General features: G+C 31.6%; 1 protein-coding gene across 1 annotated transcript in view; it reads left to right on the plus strand.

Moving 5' to 3' along the window:
• Positions 1-27,017, plus strand: part of LOC115891359 (fasciclin-1-like) — a 330,519-nt gene that overhangs the window by 74,431 nt on the left and 229,071 nt on the right. The window contains exon 3 of the mRNA XM_030911811.1: positions 11,460-11,532. Within this exon, the coding sequence (XP_030767671.1) occupies positions 11,460-11,532 (73 nt within the window). The remainder of the gene's footprint in view (positions 1-11,459; positions 11,533-27,017) is intronic.

The following is a 27,017-nucleotide window of genomic DNA, read 5'->3' on the forward strand; positions in this document are numbered from 1 at the left end:
CTTATTTAAGATTAACTCTGTATAACGACAATTTGACTCGAAGTACCAAGTATGTAGTACCAAATTATTCATAAAAAATGCTTTTACAAAATATGCTAATGAGCCACCCTCGTTCCGTTTGAAAAACATGAGTTATGATTAAAAATACGATTTGGGCATCTTTTAACCGGCAAGGAAAAAGACACGAGAAGCAATAGTCGACCAAATATATTTTTCCAAGCCTCCTTGCTTAAAAATTGGTAATTTTTACACACCCATAGCATTCTACATTGAAATTTAAAATACCTGTTTTTAATTTGCAAATGTCAAAAGTTAACATATAATATATAATTCAATTCAGAATGTAATTTTCTACCAAATAAAGTACTATCAAGTAAAAAATACGAGGTTATCAAAAAACAAAACTGGTAGTTTCTGGTGAAACAGGAACCGAAACTAATTGAATACGTCAATCAATCCCGATTTATGTCATATACTAAAATACCAAATATCGTTTTTATATCCGAAAGAATAAAAAAGTTATAGGGGTGAGCTACTTTTGTCATTACCATCATCATCATCATCATCGTCATTCTCAGCTTTAATGATCAACCAGTGATCAACCATTTCCAATTTTGGTGTAGTCTCCCTCGCATGTAGTTGGGCTCATTGTTGTCTATTATTGGCTCTGCTGGCTCAAGTATCCCTGCTAATTTTCTAATATAATAATCCCATCTCAGTTTCGGTCTTCTTCTAGGTCTCTTAATTCCTCGTGGGTTGCTAACCTAACCAGGCTGTAATCTTTGTGATCCATCTGTTGTCAGTGTTGTCCGTTCTTCTTGTCAGGTGTCCTACCCATTCCCATTTGGGGAATTTGACTCTGTGGATGACATCTATTAACTGGGTCTTTTGTCGTATCCACTCTATTCTTTTACGGTCTCTGTTGGTTATTCCCAGCATATTTCGTTCCATTAAACGTTGTGCGACCTGCAGTTTCCTTATGATGTCCGTTTTAATTGTCCAGGTTTCGCATACTTAGGTCATGACTGGTAATCTCACTGGTCGAATGTTTTGTTCTTTAGATAGAATGGCATTCTAGATTTGAATATGATTGAGTTTCTTCCATAAGTACTCCGTGCTAACTTAATTCTTCTGTCGATTTCTGGTAGTAGAGATCCCGAGTTGTGTATTAGTTGTCCCAAATATATATATTCTACTATTTCCAGTGTTATGCCAGTTATTAGAATGTCTTTCCTTTCCACTAGTTCGTTGTACATTACCTTAGTTTTTGCTAAATTCATTTTGAGACCCACATTATTGCTGGCTGTATTTAGTTCATAAATTTGTGCTTCTACAAGCTATAGTACTGAAGAACTACTTCTTCAGTACTATTATTAGCAATTAGGATTATGTTATCAGCGAATCTTAGGTGGTTAAGATATTTTCCATCTATTTTTAATCCTTTGTTGTTCCACTCCAGTTGACGAAAGATTTCTTCTAATGTTACTGTAAACACCTTTCGAGATATCACATCTTCCTGTCGTACTCCTTTGCCAGTTGGGTTTTGGTGCTATGTTTGTATCACCCGGTATATATAAAAAATAAAACCAAAAAAAAAACAATTATCGCTAAGATAATAGATTAATTTTCTTGGTATGTTCGATATTGATTAAATTCTATTCCTTAATATAGACATCAGATGGTGCCAAGAAATATTATTTAATTGCGCTAATAAATGTATGTAATTTATGCCCCTGGTCCGTCCAATTAAATTACAATTAACCATAGTGAAATAAATTTCGCAGAAAATGGCACAATTGTGCTAATAAAATTCTAAATTGGATTATATTTTCCGCAGAGTAGGTTTTTATTAAATTTAGTCTGGATTCCCCATTTTTGACTAAAAGCGAGGCTCTCGCCAAAATCGATTGTATAGCTGTTTATTTTACACATTTCCTTTAGCCTTATATATAGAAAAGCCGTAAATTGTGTTTGTGTATTTTGAAAAACGCTTTAGATTTTTACCATAATGGATTTTTTTGGGAACAGTAGAGAGGTTTGAACACATTTTTAAATTCACCGGTTTAATCCAATATTTTTTTATTGATTTATATTCTATAACAATCAATCGTTGCTTTTTCTACTATACTTTGTTTTTCTTTTCTTAATTTCTCGTAATAGAAATTAAAATATTTTTATCAAACTTTTGAACATTGAGCAGAAATTCGCACATGCAGGTGTTAAGGCGTTTTATATTTTTATATGATACGGCTAAAATGGATAGTTTTACTAAACTATCCATTTAAAAAAAAACTAATTTTAAAACTAATCAGCAATTTTGGAAACTGTATCTGTTATTTTGAAAGAAGCGCCTATTAGAAATACTAAGTCTCAAAAAGCAGTTCTTCCACTTCAAAAAATTGTAAGTTTGTCTGTTAAACCAATACAGATATTTTAATTAGTATCTAGAGAGGCATCTAGTCAACAGCTTTGTTTTAATTTCCTTGTTTTTAAACACATTTGGGGTATATGTACCCCAAATGTTTTGCGAAATATTTGCGAAGCATTTCTCGAAATTCTTTCAAAAGCATTGAGTTTAGCTTTTCTTAGGTTGTGGAGAATTTCGGCCGCAAACACCGAAATAGATCGAAATAGACCGAGATACGCTGTATTTGGTTTGTTTTTTATATTATTATTATTGGAATTGTCTCGAAATGCTGCCAGAAACGTTTCTACCAGATTCGACAAAACCTTTGTAACACGTGTCTATATTCTTTATACTACTTTGCGAAGAAATCAAGGTCCCCCCCACCAGATGGTAGATTAAATTAACTATTCCTCTAATACTCTCTAATTCCTCTAAAACTCTACACAATACATGGGCTAATACGCTGGTCAATGCCGTTGGCAGCATTAGCTGAGTTGGCCCAAGCATTGCCGATCAATCCGTCTGTTCCCCGTTGAAGAACGCTTCTCTTGAATCCGTCCTCTACAAACAATGTGTTGGTCAGTGTCACATGTTGACTGCATTAGTCAGTGATATTTTGCTCTGTATTTTTAATAGCGTCTAGTGAGTTTTGAAGTCCCGGATAATTCCGACCAGCCAAGCTACAAGGATGCTGTTTTTGTCTTACTGCTCAATACCGATACCGACCGACAGCTGATTGTGAGACATTTAATTGTAAAATCCAAAAATTTAAAGTAATCAAATTTGTATTACAATTAAAAAAAACTCACAGATTTCGCAATCGCTGCAACCATCAGAGACATTGAAAATGATAACACAACATATAAAACATAATTAACGTTATGATTTTTCATACACTTACTACACTACCTTGAAATTAAGTACATATATTATATCTTTTAATCCTTCAATCCTTTCTGAAATATATTAATACATAATACACAGTACATATACAGGGTCCGGCAATAGTGCGTCGGGCATCTGTAGCTCCTAGAATAAAAAACTTGAGAATTTTGTTGAAGTGCAAACCTAAAGTATGTACCAGGATGTATTTCAGGAAAATATTTTATCTTCTATAGGGTGGCTCAAAAAAGTGTGGGTGGACCTGGATGATTTTTTTTAAATGGAACACTCTGTATATTATTGCATTTTTGGCTTCCTATTACATCACTTTACATAACTCTAAAATATGAATAAATATATTTCGATAGTTTCAGAGATATTAAAAAATAAATCAAAAATATATATTTTTCAGCCTTTCTTAAAAAAATTATTAAAAATACAAGAACTGTTCTGAAATCAAAACTATATTAGGTATTTACTTTAGATGGTCTGTACTTACTTTGCTATAAATATAAAAATCGTAAATCATACAGGATGTTCAAAATTCCACGCCAAACTTTCTAAAATATAAAATAATTTTTCTTCGTTTTTTTAAATGGAACTTCCTGTATATTATTTATTCAATAGACGGAGATTTAAAAAATGAACATTTTTTGTATTTAGAGTATTTTAACATTTTTAACGGTTTCGCGGATATTTGCGGTTTTATATTTCATATGGCATTTTCCACAGTAAATTTTTATCAAAGCCACCCAATGATTTTTCTCTCGTATTTTACCATTGAAAGCGCCATATGAAATAATACTGCGTGTATCTGCAAAACCGTTAAAAATTTTGAAATTCTCTAAATACAAAAAATGTTTATTTTTTAACTCTCCATCTAATAAAAAAATAATATAGAGGGTGTTCCATTTATAAAAACAAAGAAGAAATAGTTTATATTTTAGAAAGTTTGGCGTAGAATATTGAACATCCTGTATGATTTACGATTACCATATTTATAGCAAAGTAAGAACAGACCATCTAAAGTAAACACCTAATATAGTTTTCATTTTAGAACAGTTCCTGTATTTTTAATAATTTTTTAAAGAAGGGCTGAAAAATATATATTTTTGATTTATTTTTTAATATCTCTGAAACTATCGAAATATATTTATTCATATCTTAGGGTTATGTAAAGTGATCTCAAAGGAAGCCAAAAATGCAATAATATACAGGGTGTTCCATTTAAAAAAATCATCCAGGTCCACTCACACTTTTTTGAGCCACCCTATAGAAGTTAAAATATTTTCCTGAAATACATCCTGATACATACTTTAGGTTTGCACTTAAACAAAATTATCAAGATTTTAATTCTAGGAGCTACAGATGCCCGACGCACTATTGCCGGACCCTGTATATTACTAATAATAACATTATAATAATTGTATATCACTGTCAATTTGGTCGACTGTGCGACTCCGGTGCTGAAATGCTAGAAAAAAAACTCGAAATTTGGCCCCTATATACGAACATAAACATTTCCAATGTTATCAAAGAATCACAAAAAAAAAATCAAAGCAATCAAAATTCAAAAAAATAGTATTACCAGGTGGGAATTGCACTTGCGACCATTTGATTGAAAGCGCGACAACCTATGGCGAGACAAACCGAGACAACCGGAGACACTCCGATACGAGACAAACTTAGACGAGGAAACATGACCTTGACCTTCTTCGAACTGTTTTGCGCATAGTGTTGAGGGTTTGTTAAGACACTAATTATTACAAAAAACTGCCTTGCATTTTGTTACATTCTATGTTTTGATTGGATTTAAAGCTTTACCAAAATATTTCAATATTGAGTATTTTATTGAGCATTCGGAGCATGCGTAGACGTTTATCAAGGGTCAAAATATCTTATAAATAACTTTTACTCCATTTACATTTAATATTTTACTTCATTTGATTTTTATATTCTTAGACGCACTATACAGGGTGGTCCGTACTGTATTCCGGAAACTTCAGCAGCATATTCTGTAGATGAAAATAAGTCAAAATGTTCGAATAAATGTATGTCTTAAAATGCTTAGTTTCGGAGATACTGGGTGTGGAGGTTTCATTTTTTTTTCGATTTTTTCCAAATAATTTCTGAATTAGCGTCACTATTTGGATGAAAATTGGTGTCTGGAAGTTTTTTAACATGAGAAATTCGATTTTGATGTCAATATGACACTGCTATTTGTAGGGGGCGCCACTGACATGGGTTTAAACAGTTTTGGAGATTAATAACTTTTCATTCAAGAAGACGTTTTTTACGTAAAAAAGGTCTCTTGGTAAAAATCGCTACGAGTTATGGTTCTCCAGATATTTGGAATCGAAATTATCAATACCTGTCATCATTGACATAAATTAAGCATGTTGACTAAATTGTTATTAGACTGAAGTCATAAATTTGAAATGTTTTTGTGCCAAAAGTTTAACAGAAACATTTTTTATCATCTCTTTTTTTTTTCGAAAAAAAAATGATTTAATTAGAAATATTTTTAAGAAAATTTAATAAAACAAAAATTTCCTAAATTTATCATTTTAGTCAAATAACTATCTATTCAACATGTTTTTTTGTCAATAATGACACGTTTTTGACTATTTCTATTCTAAATATCTTGAAGACGGTTGCCCGTAGCGATTTTTACCAAGAGACATTTTTTACATAGAAAAACACGGAAATGCATATTTTTCACTCAGTAGTTTTATACACGTACGGACAAAAAGTTATTACTCTTCAAAACAGTTAAAACACATGTAGGTGGCCCCCCAAATAGGAGTCATATTGACATCAATGTCAAAAAACTCTCAGATACCAATTTTCATCCAAATATTAACGTTACTTCAGAAATTAACTGGAAAAAATCGAAATAAAAATGAAACTTCTACACCCTGTATCTCCGAAACTAAGCTCTGGCAGATGCTGATATGCAATTTTCATTTTTTGTGATTACTCCACTATCTTTTTAATATATCCAATAATTTTTAAATATCTATTTCATAAAATTAAATCAATTATTTGTAAGGTTTACTAAGTTTTATTAATGGCTCTTTTTCGTATGGCGATAATGAGTTTAGTAATAGTAGTTCTTTCATGAAAAAAAAACTTCTGCAATTAAGTTTCAAAAATGCGTTTTAAAAGCTTTCTTTCTAAAATTTTATGGTGGCCATAAAGATTTATGAAAGCTATTTGCGATGGCTGTATATTTCATTAAAAGCTGTCCGTCAGAAAAACTATACAATAACTTGCTCCTTTACTTCTAATATTCACTACAGTAATCAATTTTTATTATATCTAAAATGCTGAAAAATGTCATGTAATTGCTAAACGAGAACTTTTCGTGTCGATGCGAAAAACAACGTTTTAAAATGGAATTAAAACTTTAATTATCTTTCTAGAAATTGGTACCAAAATAATAAAAGAAACTTTTAGTAATCTAATTTTTGGCGCTGGAAATTTCGAGGCGTTGGACTAATTACGTTGTTTCTTGCTATTTTTTTTTAATTCATACTTTTTAAATGTTACAATTTTACTTATTACTTAATCGAAAACTTTTTACTAAAGTTAAATTTTTTCAACATAACCAAGTTTCAGTTGTTTCAAGTAGTGATTAGGAATTCGAAGTGAATTATTGTTTTCAAAATTGAGAATGTTGACGGTGCATATCGGGTGATAATAATGAAAAAAAAATGTAGTGATTTTGACCAGAAATTTATTATGACTCAATTAAGATATAGTAAATCAGATACGTACGAGTTGTTCAACATATTTTATGGAAGAATCTTTGCACAAATAATGTTCAAGTAATTTAAAATTAGTGTCAATCGTTTTACCACGACTTATTTTACCTAAAAAATAACGGCAAATATATATTTTTTTACTCGGTAGCTTTATACAGATACGGACGAAAAGTTATTACTCTTCAAACCACTTAAAAATATGTAGGTAACGCCTTTTAAAAGTAGGAATCATATTGGCATCAAAATCAAATTTCTCTTGCCAAAAAACATCCAGGCACCATTTTTCATCCAATTATCGACTATACAGGGTCTTAAATAAGTACAAATATTTTCAGGGGTGGTATATTTCGTCCCCAGGATATTTCGGTGGGATATTTCGACCCCAAGAACGCGTCTATGAGGTTTTTTCGCAAAAAAAAGATGTTGAAAATCGTGCATTTTCTTTTAAATTTCCCTGTATATTTTTCGAAAACTTTTTAGAACTGTATAATTTATCTCTGATATTACCATAGTTACTGCTTTTCTCTATGGTTACGGCATTAAATGCAATGCAAATACAGAAAAAATCCGGTGGCTCTCAAAATTTTTCCAAAAAAAATATATTTTTTTTTAATTTTCAAACTTAAATAATTTTGGACTTACTTGAAAAATGATAAAGAGAAAATATTTTTTTATCGATATCTACCAGCCCTGAAAATATTTGCAAGACTCGCCCTATATACAGGGTGCTACAAATTCGAGGTACGAGCATTGGTAACTCGGTAACCGTAATAGATACGAACATGGTTAAATCGAGGCAAAGTTGCGCTTTGGGATGTTCATCAAGATGCCATCAAAAAAGTTTTAAAAATTTCAAGGATTTCTGAGTTGTGTGGAAAAAACGGATATTTTTGAAAATCAATTTTATTTTTTCCTGTCGATACTTTTTAGAAAATCAAAAAACTAATTGCACATTCTCATAGCCACTTTATTATCTGATAGTATTTTTCAGTTATCTAGCTATCTGATATTATTTTTAGATTTTCAAATCAGCTGATAATTTGTGAGATACAGAGGCAAATTAATTTTTTTAAATACGGACCTGCATTGTTTATTTCAGATTTTGAAAGAACTCGTTCTCCTGAGTACAACGATATGCCACAATTAATATTTTTGTTTGTTGTGGAAATTTGGACACAATTTATTTAAACTAATTTCAAGTCCGGGTCTGTTTTTTTAATATTTAATATATTCATGGTTACAATATTGATAAGCTTTCAAACTTAACAGTGACGTGGGTTGAATACGGAAAATCAAATGCAATAAAATAATAAAAAATAATATAAATAAAATGTAATATAAACAATCAAATTATTTCCCCGGAAGATGGATTGGAAATGGTAGAGCAGTATAATGGCCAGCGAGATACCTGGACCATCTGATGACGTCAAGTAATTCGACAGGTCCAAATTTTACAAAAAAGTGAAATCAACACATCTTGGCAGTTACAATAAAGAGTACAAATTGCAAGTATAAGAAGATCAAATTCGAAAGCTATAAATAAAATTGAATGAAAAATAAAATTGTGCAATAGGGAGGGTGGTAACCCTTTCGAACAGGTAGACTATGTAAAGCATTAGAAATTAGTTTGTAGAAGTTAATTTATTCAGAATAACTACGATTAATATTATGCAAATTATTAGATCGTACACTGAGAATTTCTAATTCACAGTAAGAAAAGTTAGAAATAATATCTTTAAATTGCCGATCTGGATAAAATTTATTTGAATCTTTCAATTGGCTCAGTTTTATTATTCAGTGTTAATTAGCACTGATCAATATTGTTGCGATGAATATAATCAGATTAAATAATTTAAAAAACAGAGTCGCACTTCAAATTATTTTAAATAATAATTAAATAGTTTTATTGCTGTTAAGGTACCCAAAACAAAAAGAAAGTATAAAGTGTGGCATATCATTGTACTCAGGAGACTAAGTTCTTTCAAAATCTGAAACAAAAAATGCAGGTCCGTCTTTAAAAAAAATTAAGTTGGCCTCTCTATCTCACAAATTATCAGCTAATTTGAAAAGCTAAAAATACTATCAGATAGCCCTAATAAAGTGGCTATGAGAATGTGCGATTAGTTTTTTGATTTTCTAAAAAGTAACGACAGGAAAAAATAAAATTAGTTTTCAAAAAAATCCGTATTTTCGAAAAAACTCAGCAATCTTTGAAATTTTTATAACTTTCTTGATGGCATCTTGGTGAACAGCCCAAGGCGCAACTTTGCCCCAATTTAACCATGTTCGTATCTATTACGGTTTCCGAGATACCAATGCTCGCACCTCGAATTTGTAGCACCCTGTATAGATCATGGGAATTTTTATGTTTCCAACCCCGATGCACCACCTAGCGTATTTTATTACATAATTTAAACATAATACTCACCTCTTTTTCAAGTAAAAAATAGAAACAAAATGGTTACAATTTAATTATTACTTTTTTTAGACAATGAAAGGTTATCGTTTAACTAAGAACTAACTAATCCTTAATGTAAATGACTACCACTAGAAAGCTAGGATCTTTATAAATTCAGGTAAAGCTTGTCAATGGAAATACGTTAGATAAGTAGAGGAGGCAGGGGTTCGAAAGTACTAGAAAATATACTCCGTTATCATATTTTTAAATAAGTAACCTAATTACGGATTTAATGGAAAATGATACCCAAGAGAATCCTCTCTTAGAGCTTAAAAATACCTAGGTGCTAGGTATTTTTAAGCTAGTCTTCATCAGTAATAGTTATTTTTTTATTAACAGAATTATTGTACTTAATATTAGCAATTAATTTTATTAATAATGAACAATATTCAAATTACAAGAAAAAGTTTTGACTAATCAGAAAACTGATAAGTCACAAAGCCATATTGATGAAGGATACTGCTTTACAAAGTTAATAGAGTAAATATTTAATTTATCATTTTTTATTTAATTTTACTTTAATTTACTTAACTTTAAAATATATGGGTGTCGCAGCACACACATGTATTTTTTTAGTCTGTATAATTTATTATTTTAGTCAATTTGAGAAGATTTGTAATTTTATTGTGACAAAATATAAGGTGCAACATTGTTGTACCTCATATTTTGCAGATTTGTTAACTTTTCTATTTGATCGTATGATATAATGTAGTTTAAATTACTTAAGAACTTCCGTTAAATATGCAATTTAAGAATTGAAGTGTGTAATAATTCTAAATTGGATAATTCTGACGTTCATTCAACTGGTATACGATATATCAAGTCAGTTTATAGGGCTATTCATTTTTACAATAGATTATATTCATCAAAATTTTATACTATAAAGTGACGTATTACTAAAAAGATTATACAGGGTGAATCTTAAATAAGTGATAATATTTTTAGGGGTCGTATATTTTGACATCAGAAACACGTCTATCTGTTTTTTTTACGAAAAAAAATTGAAAGTTTTGAAATTTTTGTTTTTAATTTTTAGTTAAAAATCTTATCTTGATAATATTGCAACATACGTTGTAGTTAAAATTCACAAGAAAGAAAACCCAGAGAAGATCCTCAAAATTTAAGCAAAAAATATTTTTTTTGGATTTTTTTTTATTTTCAAAGTAATATAACCTCGGTTATTTTGGACTTATTTGAAAAAAAAAGGTGCAGAGGAAACATGTTTCTTTTATAGGGATCTACCAATCCTGCAAATATTTCCACTTATTTCTGGCTCACCCTGTATACCATATAAAAATGAAGTATGTTTTATTTTACGATGTACTTAAACAGCCGTTAAACGGTAGCCTACTAAAATGCCGTTAATAGATATTGATAGGCGAGATTGATATAGGTCATCGCTTCGTGAGCGAATGGTCCGTGGTTCAAATCTCACGCCGACCAAGACTTTTTTATATTTTTTTTTGCTTATAGCGTGATATTATTGCATTGGTTTCACTCTTTTTGGTTGGATTGGTTTAGTTATTTGTCGGGTTGGTTAGCGTGATTATTTGGAGGGTGTTAATTCATTGGTTAGTTGGTTATTTGGTGGGGTTGGTTTGTTTTTACTAATTTATATTTGTTTTTTATATTTTTTATCAGTGTCGAGGTTAGTTGCGTTGGTTAAGTTGATTATTTGGTGGGGTGGATAGCGTTGGTTAGTCCTTATAAAATTCCTATATTTCATAAAGTCGTCAAGTGCGTCACATCAACGACGTCATACCTATTAACGGCATTTTAGTAAGCTACCGTTTAACGGCAGTTTAAGTACAGCCTGTATTTTATAGGGTTTATTTTGTAGGAAAGTGTATACCGGGTGCGTCTCAAAAGTGGCTCACGGTATAGCAATATGTCTGTATACATATAGTATTAATAACCTTATTAATTATATCTAATTTCCTTTCAGGTATGATTACAACAAGAATTATATCATAGCTAGAGGGTGTGTGAGACAAAGCTGTTTAGTAACACGTGAAGTAGTAAGTTATCTATAAATTTATTTTAATACTTTTTTTAATACATTTAATATATTTATTTTTCAATAAGAACAATGATCACCGTTTTTAGACGAAATTATTAAAAGCTAAACTGGCAAAATGCCCACAGTTTACTATTAATCATTTACTGACTGAATCATTTACTGACATTTACTGATGTTTTACTAATAAATAATTTTAGGAATAAGATGCGGATATCGGTTTCATGGTAACATAACTTACAATCCATTCGTTCTGATTTTATTTCAGTAAATAAGTTTGCATATAGGGCGTCAACGAGGCGACGATCTCAATTGTGTGTTAACTCATCGATTGTCTATAGCCTGGAAAATTGAATTTTCAATCTTATTTTCTTAAAGTGACTTAATTTGACAACGGAACAAGGTACTAAATTTTAATTTCTATTTGACTTTGATAAAAAATTTCAAAGTTGGATTCTAGTACAGGATCTAGGTAATTTGCACTATCCCGTTTACACATACTTCTCATAAAAAAGTCGGACATATAACCCACCTCTGAATTTGTTATCTCCTTTGCAGTATTTCTTCAAAAATAAATTGAATTAAAATATTTTAGGCGGATAATAGGTACACTCTAAAATTTCTTTGTCAAAGATCTTTTATTTTTTATAAAAGATATTTTATGAAAAATTTGACAGTGTTAATATACAATATTTTATAAAATTCCACGTAATCTTATAAAATTCCATTATTTTAAATTTTATAAAATTCCATCATTCTTCATATAATCTAAAAATCGCTCTATTTAAATAAAATCTTGGACAAAGAAATTTGATAGTGTAATAGTAGCTTTTTTAGGTTCTGAAAATTTTTATTTTTTAAACGTCAATTTCATAATTACCTTAAAATAAATACACTACTGTTGTTATAGAGATCTATATCTAACATAGTAAAGCAATTATGAACAATATGCATTTTCAAAAGAGATATAATTCGGTGAAGATCTCAAAATATATTGATTTGGTTATTTAATATTAGCTGCCGAAAGTATTTATTATTATTTTTATTCAGAATTGCATATTCTTATTAATCCCGAGACGAACACTAAAATACTAATGCTAAACTTTGCCAGAATATTCATAGTCGTGTAATCTGATATCCATTAACGTTATACAATATTGATTTTCTGAAGATTAGTTGTCGATGCCCACAAAAGGGACGTACATATTTAATGTACATTCGCTACTTACCTAAATCGCAAGGTACGAGAATTTAAGGCTTTTAGTTAATTAATAATATATGCTCATCAGGTATGCTACACTTGATACTTTCATAGTTTTCCTAGTTTGATCTTTAAAGGAGAAATATTGTTATCTTTAAATATTTAACGTTAATTACATGGGAATTTACTGCTTTTGGAAAATGAGAGTAAGGGTTTAAAATGTATTTTAAGTTTTATTTTATTATGATCTGCAAAAGCTGTTGACTTTTTTACTAAAATTTGAAATTAACATGGAAAAAAATAATATGCTCTAAATATCTTTAATTATAACAATGAAGAGTTTTATTTCAAATTAATATATTCATGAACGACAAGTTGATCAGTCATCCACAAAATCAAATCCCTCAAGTGGCAATAGGGACCTGATAAGAAGGACGGACAACAGATGGACTACAAAAATTACAGCATGGTAGCCACGAAGAATTAAAAGACCTAAAGGAAGACCAATCCTGAGATGGGACTATGATGGAAATCAGCAGAGATAACTTAGGCCCACAAAGCCAGCAATAGACAACAATGGGCCCAACTACAAAGAGAGTATCTAAACATGTGAGGGAACTACACCACAATTAGAAATGGTTGAATAAGCTGAGAATGATGATGATGATGATGATGATGATGATATTCAGGAATGAAATGGTCAACAGGGCTCATCAATACCATTGATAGCAGAAGCCTTCTGCGATGCTGCACAAGGATGGCCAGCAGTTACAAGCATAACCACAAAACTATGAGTAACCAACAAGTCTCTAGAATGGTGGAAAAATTCATCAGGGCAGAGGCAGACAAAAAAAGTTTATAGTAGAACAATTAAAAATATACGGCAGACCTGATAAGCAAAAATAGGAAGACTGTCAGTAATTAATTTATTTTATTAATTTTTGATGCCAATTAATGGCATCTGAAACGTGAAAATTAAATGCATTACAGATACTCCCGTACTAAGCAAAATATAAATAAGTTTTTTTCTTGTCAATAACTTTCTTATCATTTACATTTTATGCCCATGATGTTTGTTTAGATTCAAAAGCTGTTTTTTACGTTTAGCTGTTTTTGGTTCAACTCGCGCCGTAGAAATGAACTATTCGCATTGTGATCCGATTCAATTCTTACGACTCATCGTTCAGATTTTATAGATCCGTGCTGGCCACGATTCAATTGAACGAACCGTGTTGTAAGCAATGAAATTTCACGACTCTTTGAACGAACGACCGCATTGTGATCCGATTCAATTCTTACGACTCATTGTTCAGATTTTATAGATCCGTGCTGGCCACGATTCAATTGAACGAAGCGTATTGTAAGCAATGAATCAATTCTCACGAGTCTTTAAACGAAAGATCCGTAGAAACGAATTATCGCATGGTGATCCGATTCAATTCTCACGACTCTTTTTTACAACTCGATCGTTCAAATTTTATGCATTTGTGAGTAGATAACCAGACAATTCGGTATGTATGTATGGCTGGCTGCATTATGTGTATATGTCAACAATAATAATCTGTAGTAGTAGATTCTGTTTATAGTGTCTGCCGTTTTCAATAAAAGTTGAATAAGTGTTGCGTTTACTCCTGGTTTATTCTCAAGCCGAGTTGCCCACGATTCAATTGAACGAACCGTATTCTAAGCAGTGAATCGAATCTCACGATTCGTTTTTATTACTCGTTCAAATGAACGATTCGTTCAATCTTTGTCCACCTCTGACAGCCATCTCTCAAATTGCCATTCTATATTTAAGAAATATACATTTCAATAACTTTATTGACTAAGTTTGTTTTATAACAATTAAAGTTACTAATTCGTTTAATTTTATTACGAACTGAAATTTCTAAATATTAAATCCTGAAAGCACGCAACGAATTTTCAACTTCCGTTTAAAATAATAACCGGTTTATATCGAATTAAAACTATATCTGCACAATTAAAACTTTTAAAAGCTTTAGAGACCTATAAATCCCCAAAGTTTTCCAAGCTGGTGTCCGACTAGTTCAAAAGTTTCAGTTTGTACTAGAATAGAGCAACGCTTTCTCTAGTAGCTGTGCACATGTAAATAATTATTGATAAAAGGAACGCGAATACTCTAAAAATATATATACAAAACATTCGTTTTAGAACGTTTTCCGATTCCTAACCGCCACTCTTCTCGATCTTGCGACATGTTATCATCAAGCTGTCTTTGTTCCATTTCCTTTCATATTCCTTCTCTCCAGCTCGTTCTGGGTCTTCCTTTTCTTCCCCTTTGGGGCATCCATTTCAGCAGTTGTTTTGCGACCTTGTCGTCTGATATCCTTTGTACATATTCGTACCATATCAACTATATTTTGTAAAATCAACAATCATAGAGTACTGAAGCTGTGGTTGGTTCCTTGTGAAACATCGTTGAAATATTAGTATTTTAATAAAGCACGCTTTTAGATGTTTCAAAAAACTTTTACTCTTATTAAAAGTTTTTTGAAACATCTAAAAGCGTGCTTTATTAAAATACTAATAATAATCATAGAGTAGTTTAGCTCCCATTAATTCTCGTATTCTTTCGCTCTTGACCATATCTTGATTTTCCAGTCGTTCTTCTCCTGAGATCCATTTTTGTTGTAAATAAAAAAAAATATCATATTTTCGGTGCTCTGTTTTATAGGCTATACTTCGCTGCTATATGCAGGGTGTCCCAGGCTGAGCGTTCATTGGAAGTTTCTAGACAACTACAATATCTAGATCGGAGATTTTTTGTACATCACTGATTCATAACGAGATATATCGATTAAAAATATTTTCAAGATGGCACCGGCAATACTGGAAGTTGACAGCAAATTTCTTATATTAAATGGGTATCCCAATTTTATATTCTTCTTACAGTGCCATACTCTATATAGAGCATTGGCTACCTCTCGCATTTACTTGTGATGTGTGTCATCAGTGTTTCACAAGTACACGGGACCTACAGTTTATTGCCGAATCCGAATGGCACTATTTGAGAGGCTGTACAAGGCAAATATACTCAAGATGGTTTGCCATTGCCTTCCTTGAGGTGGCGGCTCGTTGGTCGCTCTATTTAGATAAATAAATATTTCTATTTAAATAAATAAAGCGACCGTACTGGCTGGGGATCGAACCCAGTACCTTCCGCTCCGCAGATCGACACACTAACGCTGGAGCTACGGCCGGCCAACTATATTACATACTTAAATTCTCTGTAAAATTTTATGAATTTTGATATCAACCAAACCAAATCAAACACTCTATATCTAACATTAACCGTTTTTGAGAAAAAATATATTTAACATTTTTGGAGGAAAAAAACTCTCTGTCAAAAAAATGTATACCGGGTGCGTCTCAAAAGTGGCTCACCCATATAACTTTTTTATTTCTTCAGTTAAAAAAACGAGATTTGGTATGTTAGTATATTACATAAATTAGGATTGATGGACGTATTCAATTGTTTTTTGGTCACTTCCTGTTTCACAGGAAATGACCACAACTTGACCTAAAAAATAATAATGACCTAAATGACCTAACCCAACCTAGCAACTTTTGATTTTTAAATGGCACCCTTGCTATTTTTTTACTTTATTCGATAGCAAATGATATTCTGAATAGAATGACATATCAAATGTCAACTTTTGACATTCTCGCTTAATAAAAAATCGTATTTTAAAATTCAATCTAGAGTGCCATGGCTATGTAAAAACACTAATTCTTAATCAAGGAGCCTTGGAAAAATAGATTTGATCGTCTAATGTTTTTAGTGTCTTGTCCTGGCCAGTTAGAAATTGTTCAAATCGTATTTTTAATCATATTTCAATTTTTTCAAATGGAACGAGGGTGGCTCATTAGCATATTTGGAAAAAGCATTTTTTTACGAATAAGTTGATACCACACACTTTGTATTTCGAGTCAAATTTTCGTTACGAACCGCAAGTTATAATTTCAAATGAATCATATGCGAAAATGTCAAAAGTTGACATATGATATGTCATTCTATCCAGAGTGTTATTTTCTTTCGAATAAAGTAAAAAAGTCGAGGGTGCCATTTAAAAATCAAATGTTGTAGCCATTTCCGGTAAAACAGGAAGTGACCGAAAACAATTGAATACGTCAATCAATCTTAATTTTTGGCATGTACAAAATATATCAAATCTCGTTTTCTTAACTGAAAAAATAAAAAAGTTATAGGGGTGAGCGAGCCACTTTTAAGACGCACCCGGTATAGCCTAAACGTCAAATTTAGTGATTACTACAGCCACTGTGACATATCTAGAAGACATGTCACTATTTAAAATATTCAATGGTTTGAATGACATATAATATTGGCCGTAGCTGTCATGGAATGGAGCTATTAAAAATGATGGTAAATCATTTTTTTCCAAATGGAAACCCATTTTTCTTATTTCACTAATGAAAAGTTTTTTCAATTCGTTACTTTTTGATTACATATTCCAATACCTAAAATAAATCGTTTTTAAATTATTTAAGATTTAGTTTTAAAGCTTATATTTTTCTTGATTTTATCTAGCTCCCTTTGACATTAAGTGTCAAATAATAATCAGACAATTTATTTTCTTCTGTCCGAAAAATAATTATCTGAATATCGTATATTATAAATACAGCTGCTTAAAAAGTGTATTTATAAAAATATATTTTGCATTTTCGCTTTGGTGATATCTAATAGTTGATATTATTAATAATATACTGTATAATCGAAAAAAAACGGCGCAATGTTGAGTAGATATAATGTTTTACGTCGCTTGACATTTAAAGTCATAAGCTACTTGTTAAAATCTAGAAAGGTAAAAATCATTTATTTTAGGTATAGGAACATGTATAATCAAAAAGTAACAAATTGGAAAACCTTTTCACCAGTACAATAAAACAGTAGGTTTCCATTTGGAAAAAAAATGGTTTATGCTAATTTTTAATCGCTCAATTCCATGATTGAATCTTTGAAATAGGTAGCCACATGTCTTCTCTTTATGTCACAGTGGCTGTGGTAATCGAAAAATTTAACGTTTAGGCTATACAAATTTTTTGGCAATTTTCTTTCTCCAAAAAATTTTAAATACTTTTTTCTCTCAAAAACGGTTAATGTTAGGTATAGAATGTTTGATATCAAAATTTATAAAATTTTACAGATAATTCAAGTATGTAATATAAAATAGAGATACCCATTTAATATACGAAAGCTGCTGTCAACTTCCGGCATTTCCTGAAGTGCCGCCATCGCCATCTTGAAAATATTTTTAATCGATAGATCTCTTTATGAAACAATGATGTGCAAAAAATCTCCGATCTAGTTATTGTAGTTCTCCAGAAACTTCTAATGCACGCTCAGTCTGGGACACCCTGTAAATTAGTTTTTTATTTAACTTATATATTTTGGTCCCATAGTATTCCGTTCGTTATGGAGATAGCCTTTTTGCCTTGTGAATTTCGATCTTTGATTACTGTATCGAAAACTCCACTTTAAATCATCAACTTATGAAAGCCTTTACGAAAATGGCAAGATGTCATCTTTATAGAATATATATTTTAGTCAATTTCGTTATTCTTCTTCTTGAGATGCCTCTTTTCAGCGAAGATTGGCGATAACCACAACTAATTCTTTTCGTCTTTCTGCTCTTCTGACGAGTGTTTGTATATTCCTGTCCAATTCCTTATGTTTCTCATCCACGACATCTGTCTTTTGCCTGGACCTCGCTTCTGTTCGATATTACCTTTAATGATAAGGTGTAATAGATTGTATTGGTCGTCCCTCAGAATATGACCAAAGTATGCTGATTTAACATCGTAATGGGATTAATATATTTAAGTAAAGTAATACTACATTCTTTATTTTCAATAACTTCTGTATCTCGCCTGATGGCGCCCAATACTTTTAGTTTCAGTGTAATTTGGTTTCCTCCAGTGGAAATACAAAGTATATTCAATGTTAAACTTACCTGTATTATTTTATATTTTTGTTAGTATATTTTCCTTCTATATTGTATTTCATGATGTAAATAAATGTAATTTTGATACTGTTTATGCAATTTTAAGGTTACATACTTGTAAATTTATTTAAGATTTAGTTTCATTATTTTTTTATTGTGTTAACAAATATTTTCTTTTCTTTGAGTTAGTTGGACAGAGGACAGATATCAGATCTGCTCAATTGAATCTCGCTTTTTTGTAAATAACAACCGGTTTATATCGAAATTAAAATTATATATCCACAGTTAAAACTATTAAATTCCAAAAGTTGTCCAAGCTGGCGCGGACGTCCGGCTAGTTCTAAAGTTTTAGTTTGTTCTCGAGTAAAAGCGCGCGTTCTCTTAGTGGATGTGTTATAAATAATTATTACTAAAAGCTATGAGAAGTTAAAAGTTGTCTCGCAATTTTGTCTCGAAGTTATATAATGATAAATCGATGGTAGCAAAGAGTTTAAAATTACAATCGATTATTATTAGTTGTTGAAGTTCTAAAGTTTTGAAGGGCTTAATAATATCTTTAAACTGATTACAAATTTTATAGTATTAAATACGAGGGGTGTCGTAAATAATTTGGACAAAAAATGTATATGTACTACAAAAATATCATTTTACTGCCAAGGGATTGCAATGACTGTCAGCGACTGTCAAGAAAATGTACATGTAGAAAATGTACAATAGTGAGACACCCCTCGATTACATTTAAAACTTTACTTAAGCCTGTTATTAGTTTTAGCTTGAAGTATTTGTTCATTATTTTTAATTTTTATTTTTTCCAATAATCTCTTATCGATGTGATTGATGAAATTCTGAAGACATGCATTATGTCTTCAGAGTTTCATCAATACATCTAACGGCTAAAGAAAAGCATATCCTATACTATCCCAGATACACTATAGGACAAAAGTAGAGCAACAAAGGTCATTTTTATTCATGTTTGAATAAAAAAATTTATTAGATTGTGATTTTCGGCTATGTTTACTAACACACTATCCTTACACTAAAAGTAATGTTTTACAAAATTTTGGTGTACTTTTAATCAATTTAAAAATGGTAAATAATAATGATTATAAAAATTGATTAGAATGGGGCGACAAAAGTAGAGCAACAAATTGTATTCAACATATTTTATTGTGTCTTATTTCAACGAAAAATATTTAACACATTTAAGAACAATAATAATTGAAAATAATACATTAGTAATTGATAGAATATCCATTATTATTTACAACTTGCTGACAACGGCGCGGCATTGAAGCAATCCACTTCTGGATGACATTTTCGGGAAGATTTGTCCAAACTTCATTAATTTTATCTATCAAGGATTGTTTATTTGGAAACATTTGGGTACAAATACGACGTTCTACTTCTTCCCAAAGATTTTCAATGGGGTTAAGGTCTGGAGATTGTGCTGGCCATTGCAAAACTCGAACGTCATTTTCCCTAAACCACTGTTGAACAACATGTGAAGAGTGTTTTCGATCGTTGTCCTGTTGGAAAATAAAACGCAGTGGCATTTCCCATTCTGCATAAGAAAGCATAACATTCGGCCTGATATCCCTAAAAACAAATCGGTCCATCGTGTCATTAATAAAGTGTATAGGGCCTATCCCATAAAAATACACTGCCTTTACCGTGTTTAATTGTAGGTGTTACGTATTTAGGATTAAACCTTGTATCGCCTCTCCTAGAATTAAACCCTGGTCGCCTCACACATCTCATTCAATCAGAATTGAATATTTTGTAGCACGTTTCATCACTGAACAGAACTTTTTTCCAGTCATTGACGGTCCAAGTGTGCTCTGTCATTATACGATGAAATTTTTTTAGATACACTGTACCGGGGTAACATAAACTGTCTTGGGGTCCGTTCGACTTTACGGACACAAGAATTCTAAAAAAACAAAAATTGTCCTGAAAAGTACGTGTTTTAGTAGGTAATTTATCCCAAAAAAAATTGCGGATTATCCAGTAAATTTTAAAATATTGAAATAAAATGATGGTACTATTTGATGCTGCGGAGGAATTTTGACAGATGGCACAAACATATGATGACACATAACCAACATGACGTTAGCCACGGATGGCATTAACCTGTGCGACGTTGCCGCTATTTTAGGCCAATTTTTCACATGCCGGTCGCCGGAGGAACAGCTCTTACGGTGGAGCCATCACGGTGAAAACAAATAAATTATTTTAAAATCTGTGTTTAAAATCAAATCATTGAAAGCACTCAGATTCGTATTAAAATATAAAAAAACACAGCTTAACACCCCTCACCATAGAAAACCTAACCAAAGCAACCCAAATGCTAACCAATCTAATATTTTTGCAAATTCACAGTTAATTATTAATAAAAACCACAGCTTAACACCATCCACAAAGAAACGCTAACCAAAACAACCCAAATCCTAACCAATCTAATAATATTTCTGCAAAATCACAGTTAATTATTAAAATATAAAAACCACAGATTAACACCCTCCACAAAGAAACGCTAACCAAAGCAACCCAAATCCTAACCAATCTAATAATATTTTTGCAAAATCACAGTTAATTATTAAAATATAAACCACAGCTTAACACCCTCCACAAAGAAAAGCTAACCAAAAATTCAAAACCACAGAACCCCTAAAAGAATATCTAACCACTTCAGTAGAAAATTATATAAAATAATTATATTGACAACGTCGCAAATAGCATGCGAAGGCCGTCGATCAACTGTCAATCAAATGGTTGCTAGCTCGGAATATTGTAAATACATGTATTTTCTTAATTTTTACGCTTACAAAGAGGTTTTCTTGAATTCTTGTGCTTAAACTAGGTCAATCCACATCTATATAATGTAGTAAAGTGCTAATATTCAATGTTTCTACCTAATCTGTATGGAAAATTTAACGTTTTTAGTGTCCGTAATATCGACTGGAACCCTGTCTTGAAATATCGTCTTGTTTGTTACCTTCCATGAATGCTTTCACAACTCTTTGCTTCAAGTCTTTTGAAATTGGAATTCCTCTTGGCATGACTAATCCAGCATAGAAATGTTTAAAAAAACATAAAATAAACCTCGCACAATTAGTTTGGCCTTTACTTTTGCTAAAACCCTTCTTTGGAATGAATTGTTGCTCTACTTTTGACGCGTTACTATTAATCATTTAAAACTAATTATTGCTGTCATGGATACTCATAGCCTACTTCGTAGTTTTTAAATTTATTGTATTTGTATACATTATTGCATGTATAATTAAAAAATCGCGATTTGCAAATATTTCTCGAAGTGTTGCTCTACTTTTGTCCGCTAGTGTATCTTGTGGAACCGGTTAATTAATTTTAGATTAGCTCATGCCCTTGAAAATAACATTTTCACTTTTTTAGTCTCTGTTAGTCTAACTATTTACTCAACTATTTTAGGTTATCGTAAAAAAGATTATCACTAAAGTTCTTTAAAATGAAGAGGTTTGAATTTTGCTAAAATGGAATGAAAATGCCGCATTTAGTTCAGAAGATTCAAAACATAACGGAAAAGCATAGGAATATAGATTCGAGCCAGTGATTTGTAGGTACCTTTCTGGTGGCGCAGTTTTGTACATTGTTGTATACAAGATTTTCGAACCAGAAAAATTAAAATAAAGTTTTTTAAGATATAACGCCTCCTTTTTGCTGCTGGCCTTTTGCTACTTAATCTATTGACTTAGCGAGGGTATAAATCTTATCTTTTCACGAGATATCCGATCTCATGCCTCCTCTAAAGGTGTGTACATACCGGAGGAGACGGGTACGAAACAAGCCTTTGACGAAAGAGCGACTAGCGCAAGACCGTCCAGACTGCTTCAATCCATTTTTTTGAGAGACGCCTTCCAGGAGCCAAGCAAGTTACAACATATATTGCAACCTCGCGCAACTTCTAGGTACCCGTCCATAGAGCGCTGCGAGCTTTCTTTGATCGGCAGTCGAGAAACCGACAGAAGGCGGATAGCAACGAGATTCCGTGGGTTGTCTGGTTGTCTCGCGAGTCGCTCGCGACACGCGTCTAGCGAGAACGGCCACACTTAGCAAAGTTGGAATATCTCGCGCTCGTCTAGTCAGATTTGTACGCACCTTAACCGTATTGAATGAGCAGTGCATCTCTAAATTTTACACTCTTGCCTTAAGATGCGCACAGACGCGAAACGGAACTTTGACGAGATCCGTCTGCATTTTTGGCTCAGCAAATTTGAAATGTCTCGCGCTCGTCTCGCTTTCGTTTTGTCAAGTCTATAAGCACCTTTAGAACAACAGAATGACGGAAAGTCAGTTAGTAGTTATAAAGTGGACAGTAAACTATTGATTCGAAATAATATTTTGTTACTGTCACATTTTACTTTTTAATTTTTACTTAATAACGTGTAGATATTTCAAAAAGTTAGATTTCAATATTTTAATGGTAATAATTCATCCTCTACACAGAAATTTGTGTTGAAATATTGTATTTTTATTAGGGACCCTTAGTTAAATGGAACTTAATGATTGAACTATAAGTCAAAGCAGCTCTCTGATTTGTTATTAATTAAAATTAAAGCAGCACGCATAGATTTTAATAAACAAGTAATTTTGCGCTATTTGCCAAAGATATATTCATATTCCAGACCAATTATAACGAAATGCAATATAGCAATCGAACTCCGTCTATTAATTTTAATTATGATGTTTTCAAATGCAGAATCAACAAAACAAACCTAGCTCAAGAACTAAATAACTATTAATTTCAAAGCGCTCGATGAAAATTGTGAAGAGAGTTGTTATTATAGTTGAGAGAATATGGAAAGTTAAAACTGATTAGAAATTTTAATTTACTATAAATATCATACACCTACCTATTCTAATTTCTAACTTAATATTTTTATTAGTTTACTACTTCTTGCTTTTCATACCTATAAGTAGTTAATTACCTACCCAACAGAGAAATGTGAATGTGAATAATAATCAAGAGTTAAAACAATACCTACCAAATAAGGAGAAAAAAATGGTTAGGAATCAATTGACAAACGCAATTTCATATGATATAGGCAACATGTAGCAGAATACCAAAATATACAGGGTGTCCCAGAAATAAGTGCAAATATTTTAACTGGTAGTATAGTTCAACCCCAGAAACACGCCTATGAGGTTTTTTTTTCAAAAAAAAATGTTGAAAATTTAAAAATTTTCTTGACATTTTCCGGAAAATTTGAAAAAACTTTTTAGTGCCACTTGTTTATTCACCTGAGATTTCTCTAAGGTGTATCTAAACCTTGCAGTGTTGCAACCTCCTATGTTATCCACATTCTACATAGTTTTACATTTATAAATTCATAGACAAATTTCTACTCAAAAAATTAGGAATGTTAAATTTAATCTTTTATCAGTGCTCATTATTAATAATTATAGAAAAAAACACATTAATTATTTTTAGTACTTACCCTTTCAATGAAAACTTAACAAAAACCACCGAAAATTAACTAAAACATTACGTTTATGACGTTTACGAAAATCTTTGTTATGCTGCAAAATAACTTTATTTTGGAATAAATTTAATAAAACGATTCTTCATGTTATTCACAATCAGGTTTCTCTGTTTTATTTGAACCACTGATTTACAAAACACCTTGAAAAGCGCACATTACTTTGAATACATTTCCTTTCTGAATGAATAATGTTGAGAATTATTGTCTCTTATCGCCACTTTACGAACTACTTTCAATCTAAGAAGATACATATTTCACTCAACAATTTTAAATACGTATTTTGTTTTTCGCTATTTTTTCGATGTATTTCGACAATTATTCCATCGACAGTCCAACCTGTGGTCCAAACGCATAACGTGTGAACTGGTCCTGTGAGGCGCCGCGCCGTCGTGGCGGGCTTGCGTCAGACGATGATGTTAAGCAACGTTGCCGTAGTTACAACAATTTCAAATTCAAGACATTCGAAGCAATCAAATTCGTATTAAATTTTAAAAATGAAACAGAGAAACATGAAAGGAACTAAACAAAACAAAAATAAATTGATTATTCGGCGGGCTGTTTTCGATATATTGAATTCTGAATTACGATAAACATTTTAGAAATTTCTGTTTTGTGACCTTATCAATAATCAATCATTTGTGTTTTGTTTGTTTCCTTTCATGTTTTTCTGTTTTATTTTTAAAATTTAATAAAAATTTGATTGCTTCGAGTGTCTTGAATTTGAAATTGTTGAAACTACGGCAACGTTGCTTAACATCGTGACAAGGAAGCAGTGAGCAGTTACTAGTGATGCGCGGCTCTCTTGGTTGACGGTTTGGCTGTCGATGAAATTGCCGAAATACATCCGAAATAATAGCGAAAAAACAAAATACGTATTTAAAATTTGTTGAGTGAAACATGTATTTTCTTAGATTGAAAGTAGTTCGTAAAGTGGCGATAAGAGACAATAATTCTCAACATTTATTCATTCAGAAAGGTATTCAAAGTAATGTGTGCTTTTCAAGGTGTTTTGTAGATCAGTGGCTCAAATTGTGATGAACCTTATATGAAAATAATGTGTTAGTTAAGTTAAAAATGGGGACTGTTATTTTAGCAGTTATTATAATAGCATATACAAGTAAAGCAGCACAGTGAAGTGTATTTTAGTTAAATGTGTATCGAAAAAGAGAACTGTCACAGTTACATCGGTCTGTCATGAGTATCTTTTTTAATGTTGGGTAAGTTTTTTAATTTAACTTTTTTAACTTTTAAACATTTAACTTTTAATTTATTTTATGTAATAATATCACAATCTTGAAAATGTAATGCATCTCTGCAAACTCCTCAGGTGTTGTGATTTTATGACTTACTTTTAAACATAATATACTTTCTTATCCATATGGCAACACAGTGCGTTGAATTAACTGAAATCCGGGCTTGATCCGGGTAATTGGATGTAGTTGGCGATATCTGCCGGCGGTTCTCAAAATGTTGCGATTATTTTTTTTTATTTTCAAAGTTAAATAACTCGGTTATTTTCAATTTATTTTAAAAATGGTAAACAGAAATTATATATTTATTTTGACCATATCTACCACCCCTTAAAATATCTGCACTCATTTCTGGGACACCCTGTATATGAGACCCATCCTAGTGTGTATATTTTTGGGGAGCAGACTTACTAAATGCATTTTGTCCGTTTTTTATGATTTTCCACCAAAAAGGTGGCATTGCAAACTACCTCCATAGAGTTACAAAAATTTTAAAGTTAAATACATTTCCCATTCGAATTTAATGGCGAAAATAGCTTAGACTTTCTATGTGTTGTATGTCCATTGGCGGTAGACAAACAAAAGTATGTCATTGTGTGGTGTGGATATACTGCTGTTTGTATGTCATTGCCAGATGAAGAGTTTTTTAAAGTGAAACTTCTTTACGCGCGTTGGGAGTAAAACTTTAAGGCCGTGACACTCGGCTTTGAATGACGCCCACACGACGGCCATGACGCACGAGCCATGCGCGAGCTAGCGAGAGGAAAAATGATAGCGGCAGTGTTGCCACAGCTACCCCATTTGGGGTAGATCTACCCCTTTTTAAAACAATTTAATCCCGTTATCTCATGATAATCTATCCCGATCAAAAATAAGCTTGTGGCAACACTGGGTAACGATCTGTATCATACGCGACTAAGAAAATCACAATAATAAACTTGAAACTGTACCAACCTTGATTTGATTTCTTTTTTTTCATTCTGTGAGTGTGGCTCTGTTGAAGACCTAAATCATATCTTTTTAGAATGTTTTATAAATTTTTTGTTTAATTTGGATTTATATCAAAAATTTATTGAAATGAATTTTCCTACTCCACTATCAATAGTTACAGTTTTGTCTAAGCCAAGTGAAAAATTAATAGAAACTATTATGATATTTTTAAATATTAATAGAATTAAATTATAATGCTCAACTTTCTATTTTTTATTTTCTTTTTGTTTCAGTTTCCGAATGCAATCTGTTTGTGTGACCTCTATCCTATGTGCCTTTGTGTGTGATATAATCTTCCTTTCAGCACGTCATTTATATATTTAATAAATAATAATAATAACATTTTACAGTCACAGGTCACAGGTTACCTTCATAGAAGTTAGTTATATTAAAATTTACCCATTATACATTTTACTCAGATAAGAATCAGTGGCCTTGATATGGTTTAGAGCCAGTCAACATCTTGGTCACTCTCAAATTGAGCTGGCGGTTGCCTTGTAGCAGAGCCATCATAAAAAAAAGAAGAAGAAGAAGATACAGAT

The sequence above is a fragment of the Sitophilus oryzae genome, unplaced genomic scaffold (genome assembly GCF_002938485.1).
Source record: "Sitophilus oryzae breed Bouriz unplaced genomic scaffold, Soryzae_2.0 scaffold_1179_pilon_pilon, whole genome shotgun sequence".
NCBI lineage: Eukaryota > Metazoa > Arthropoda > Insecta > Coleoptera > Curculionidae > Sitophilus > Sitophilus oryzae.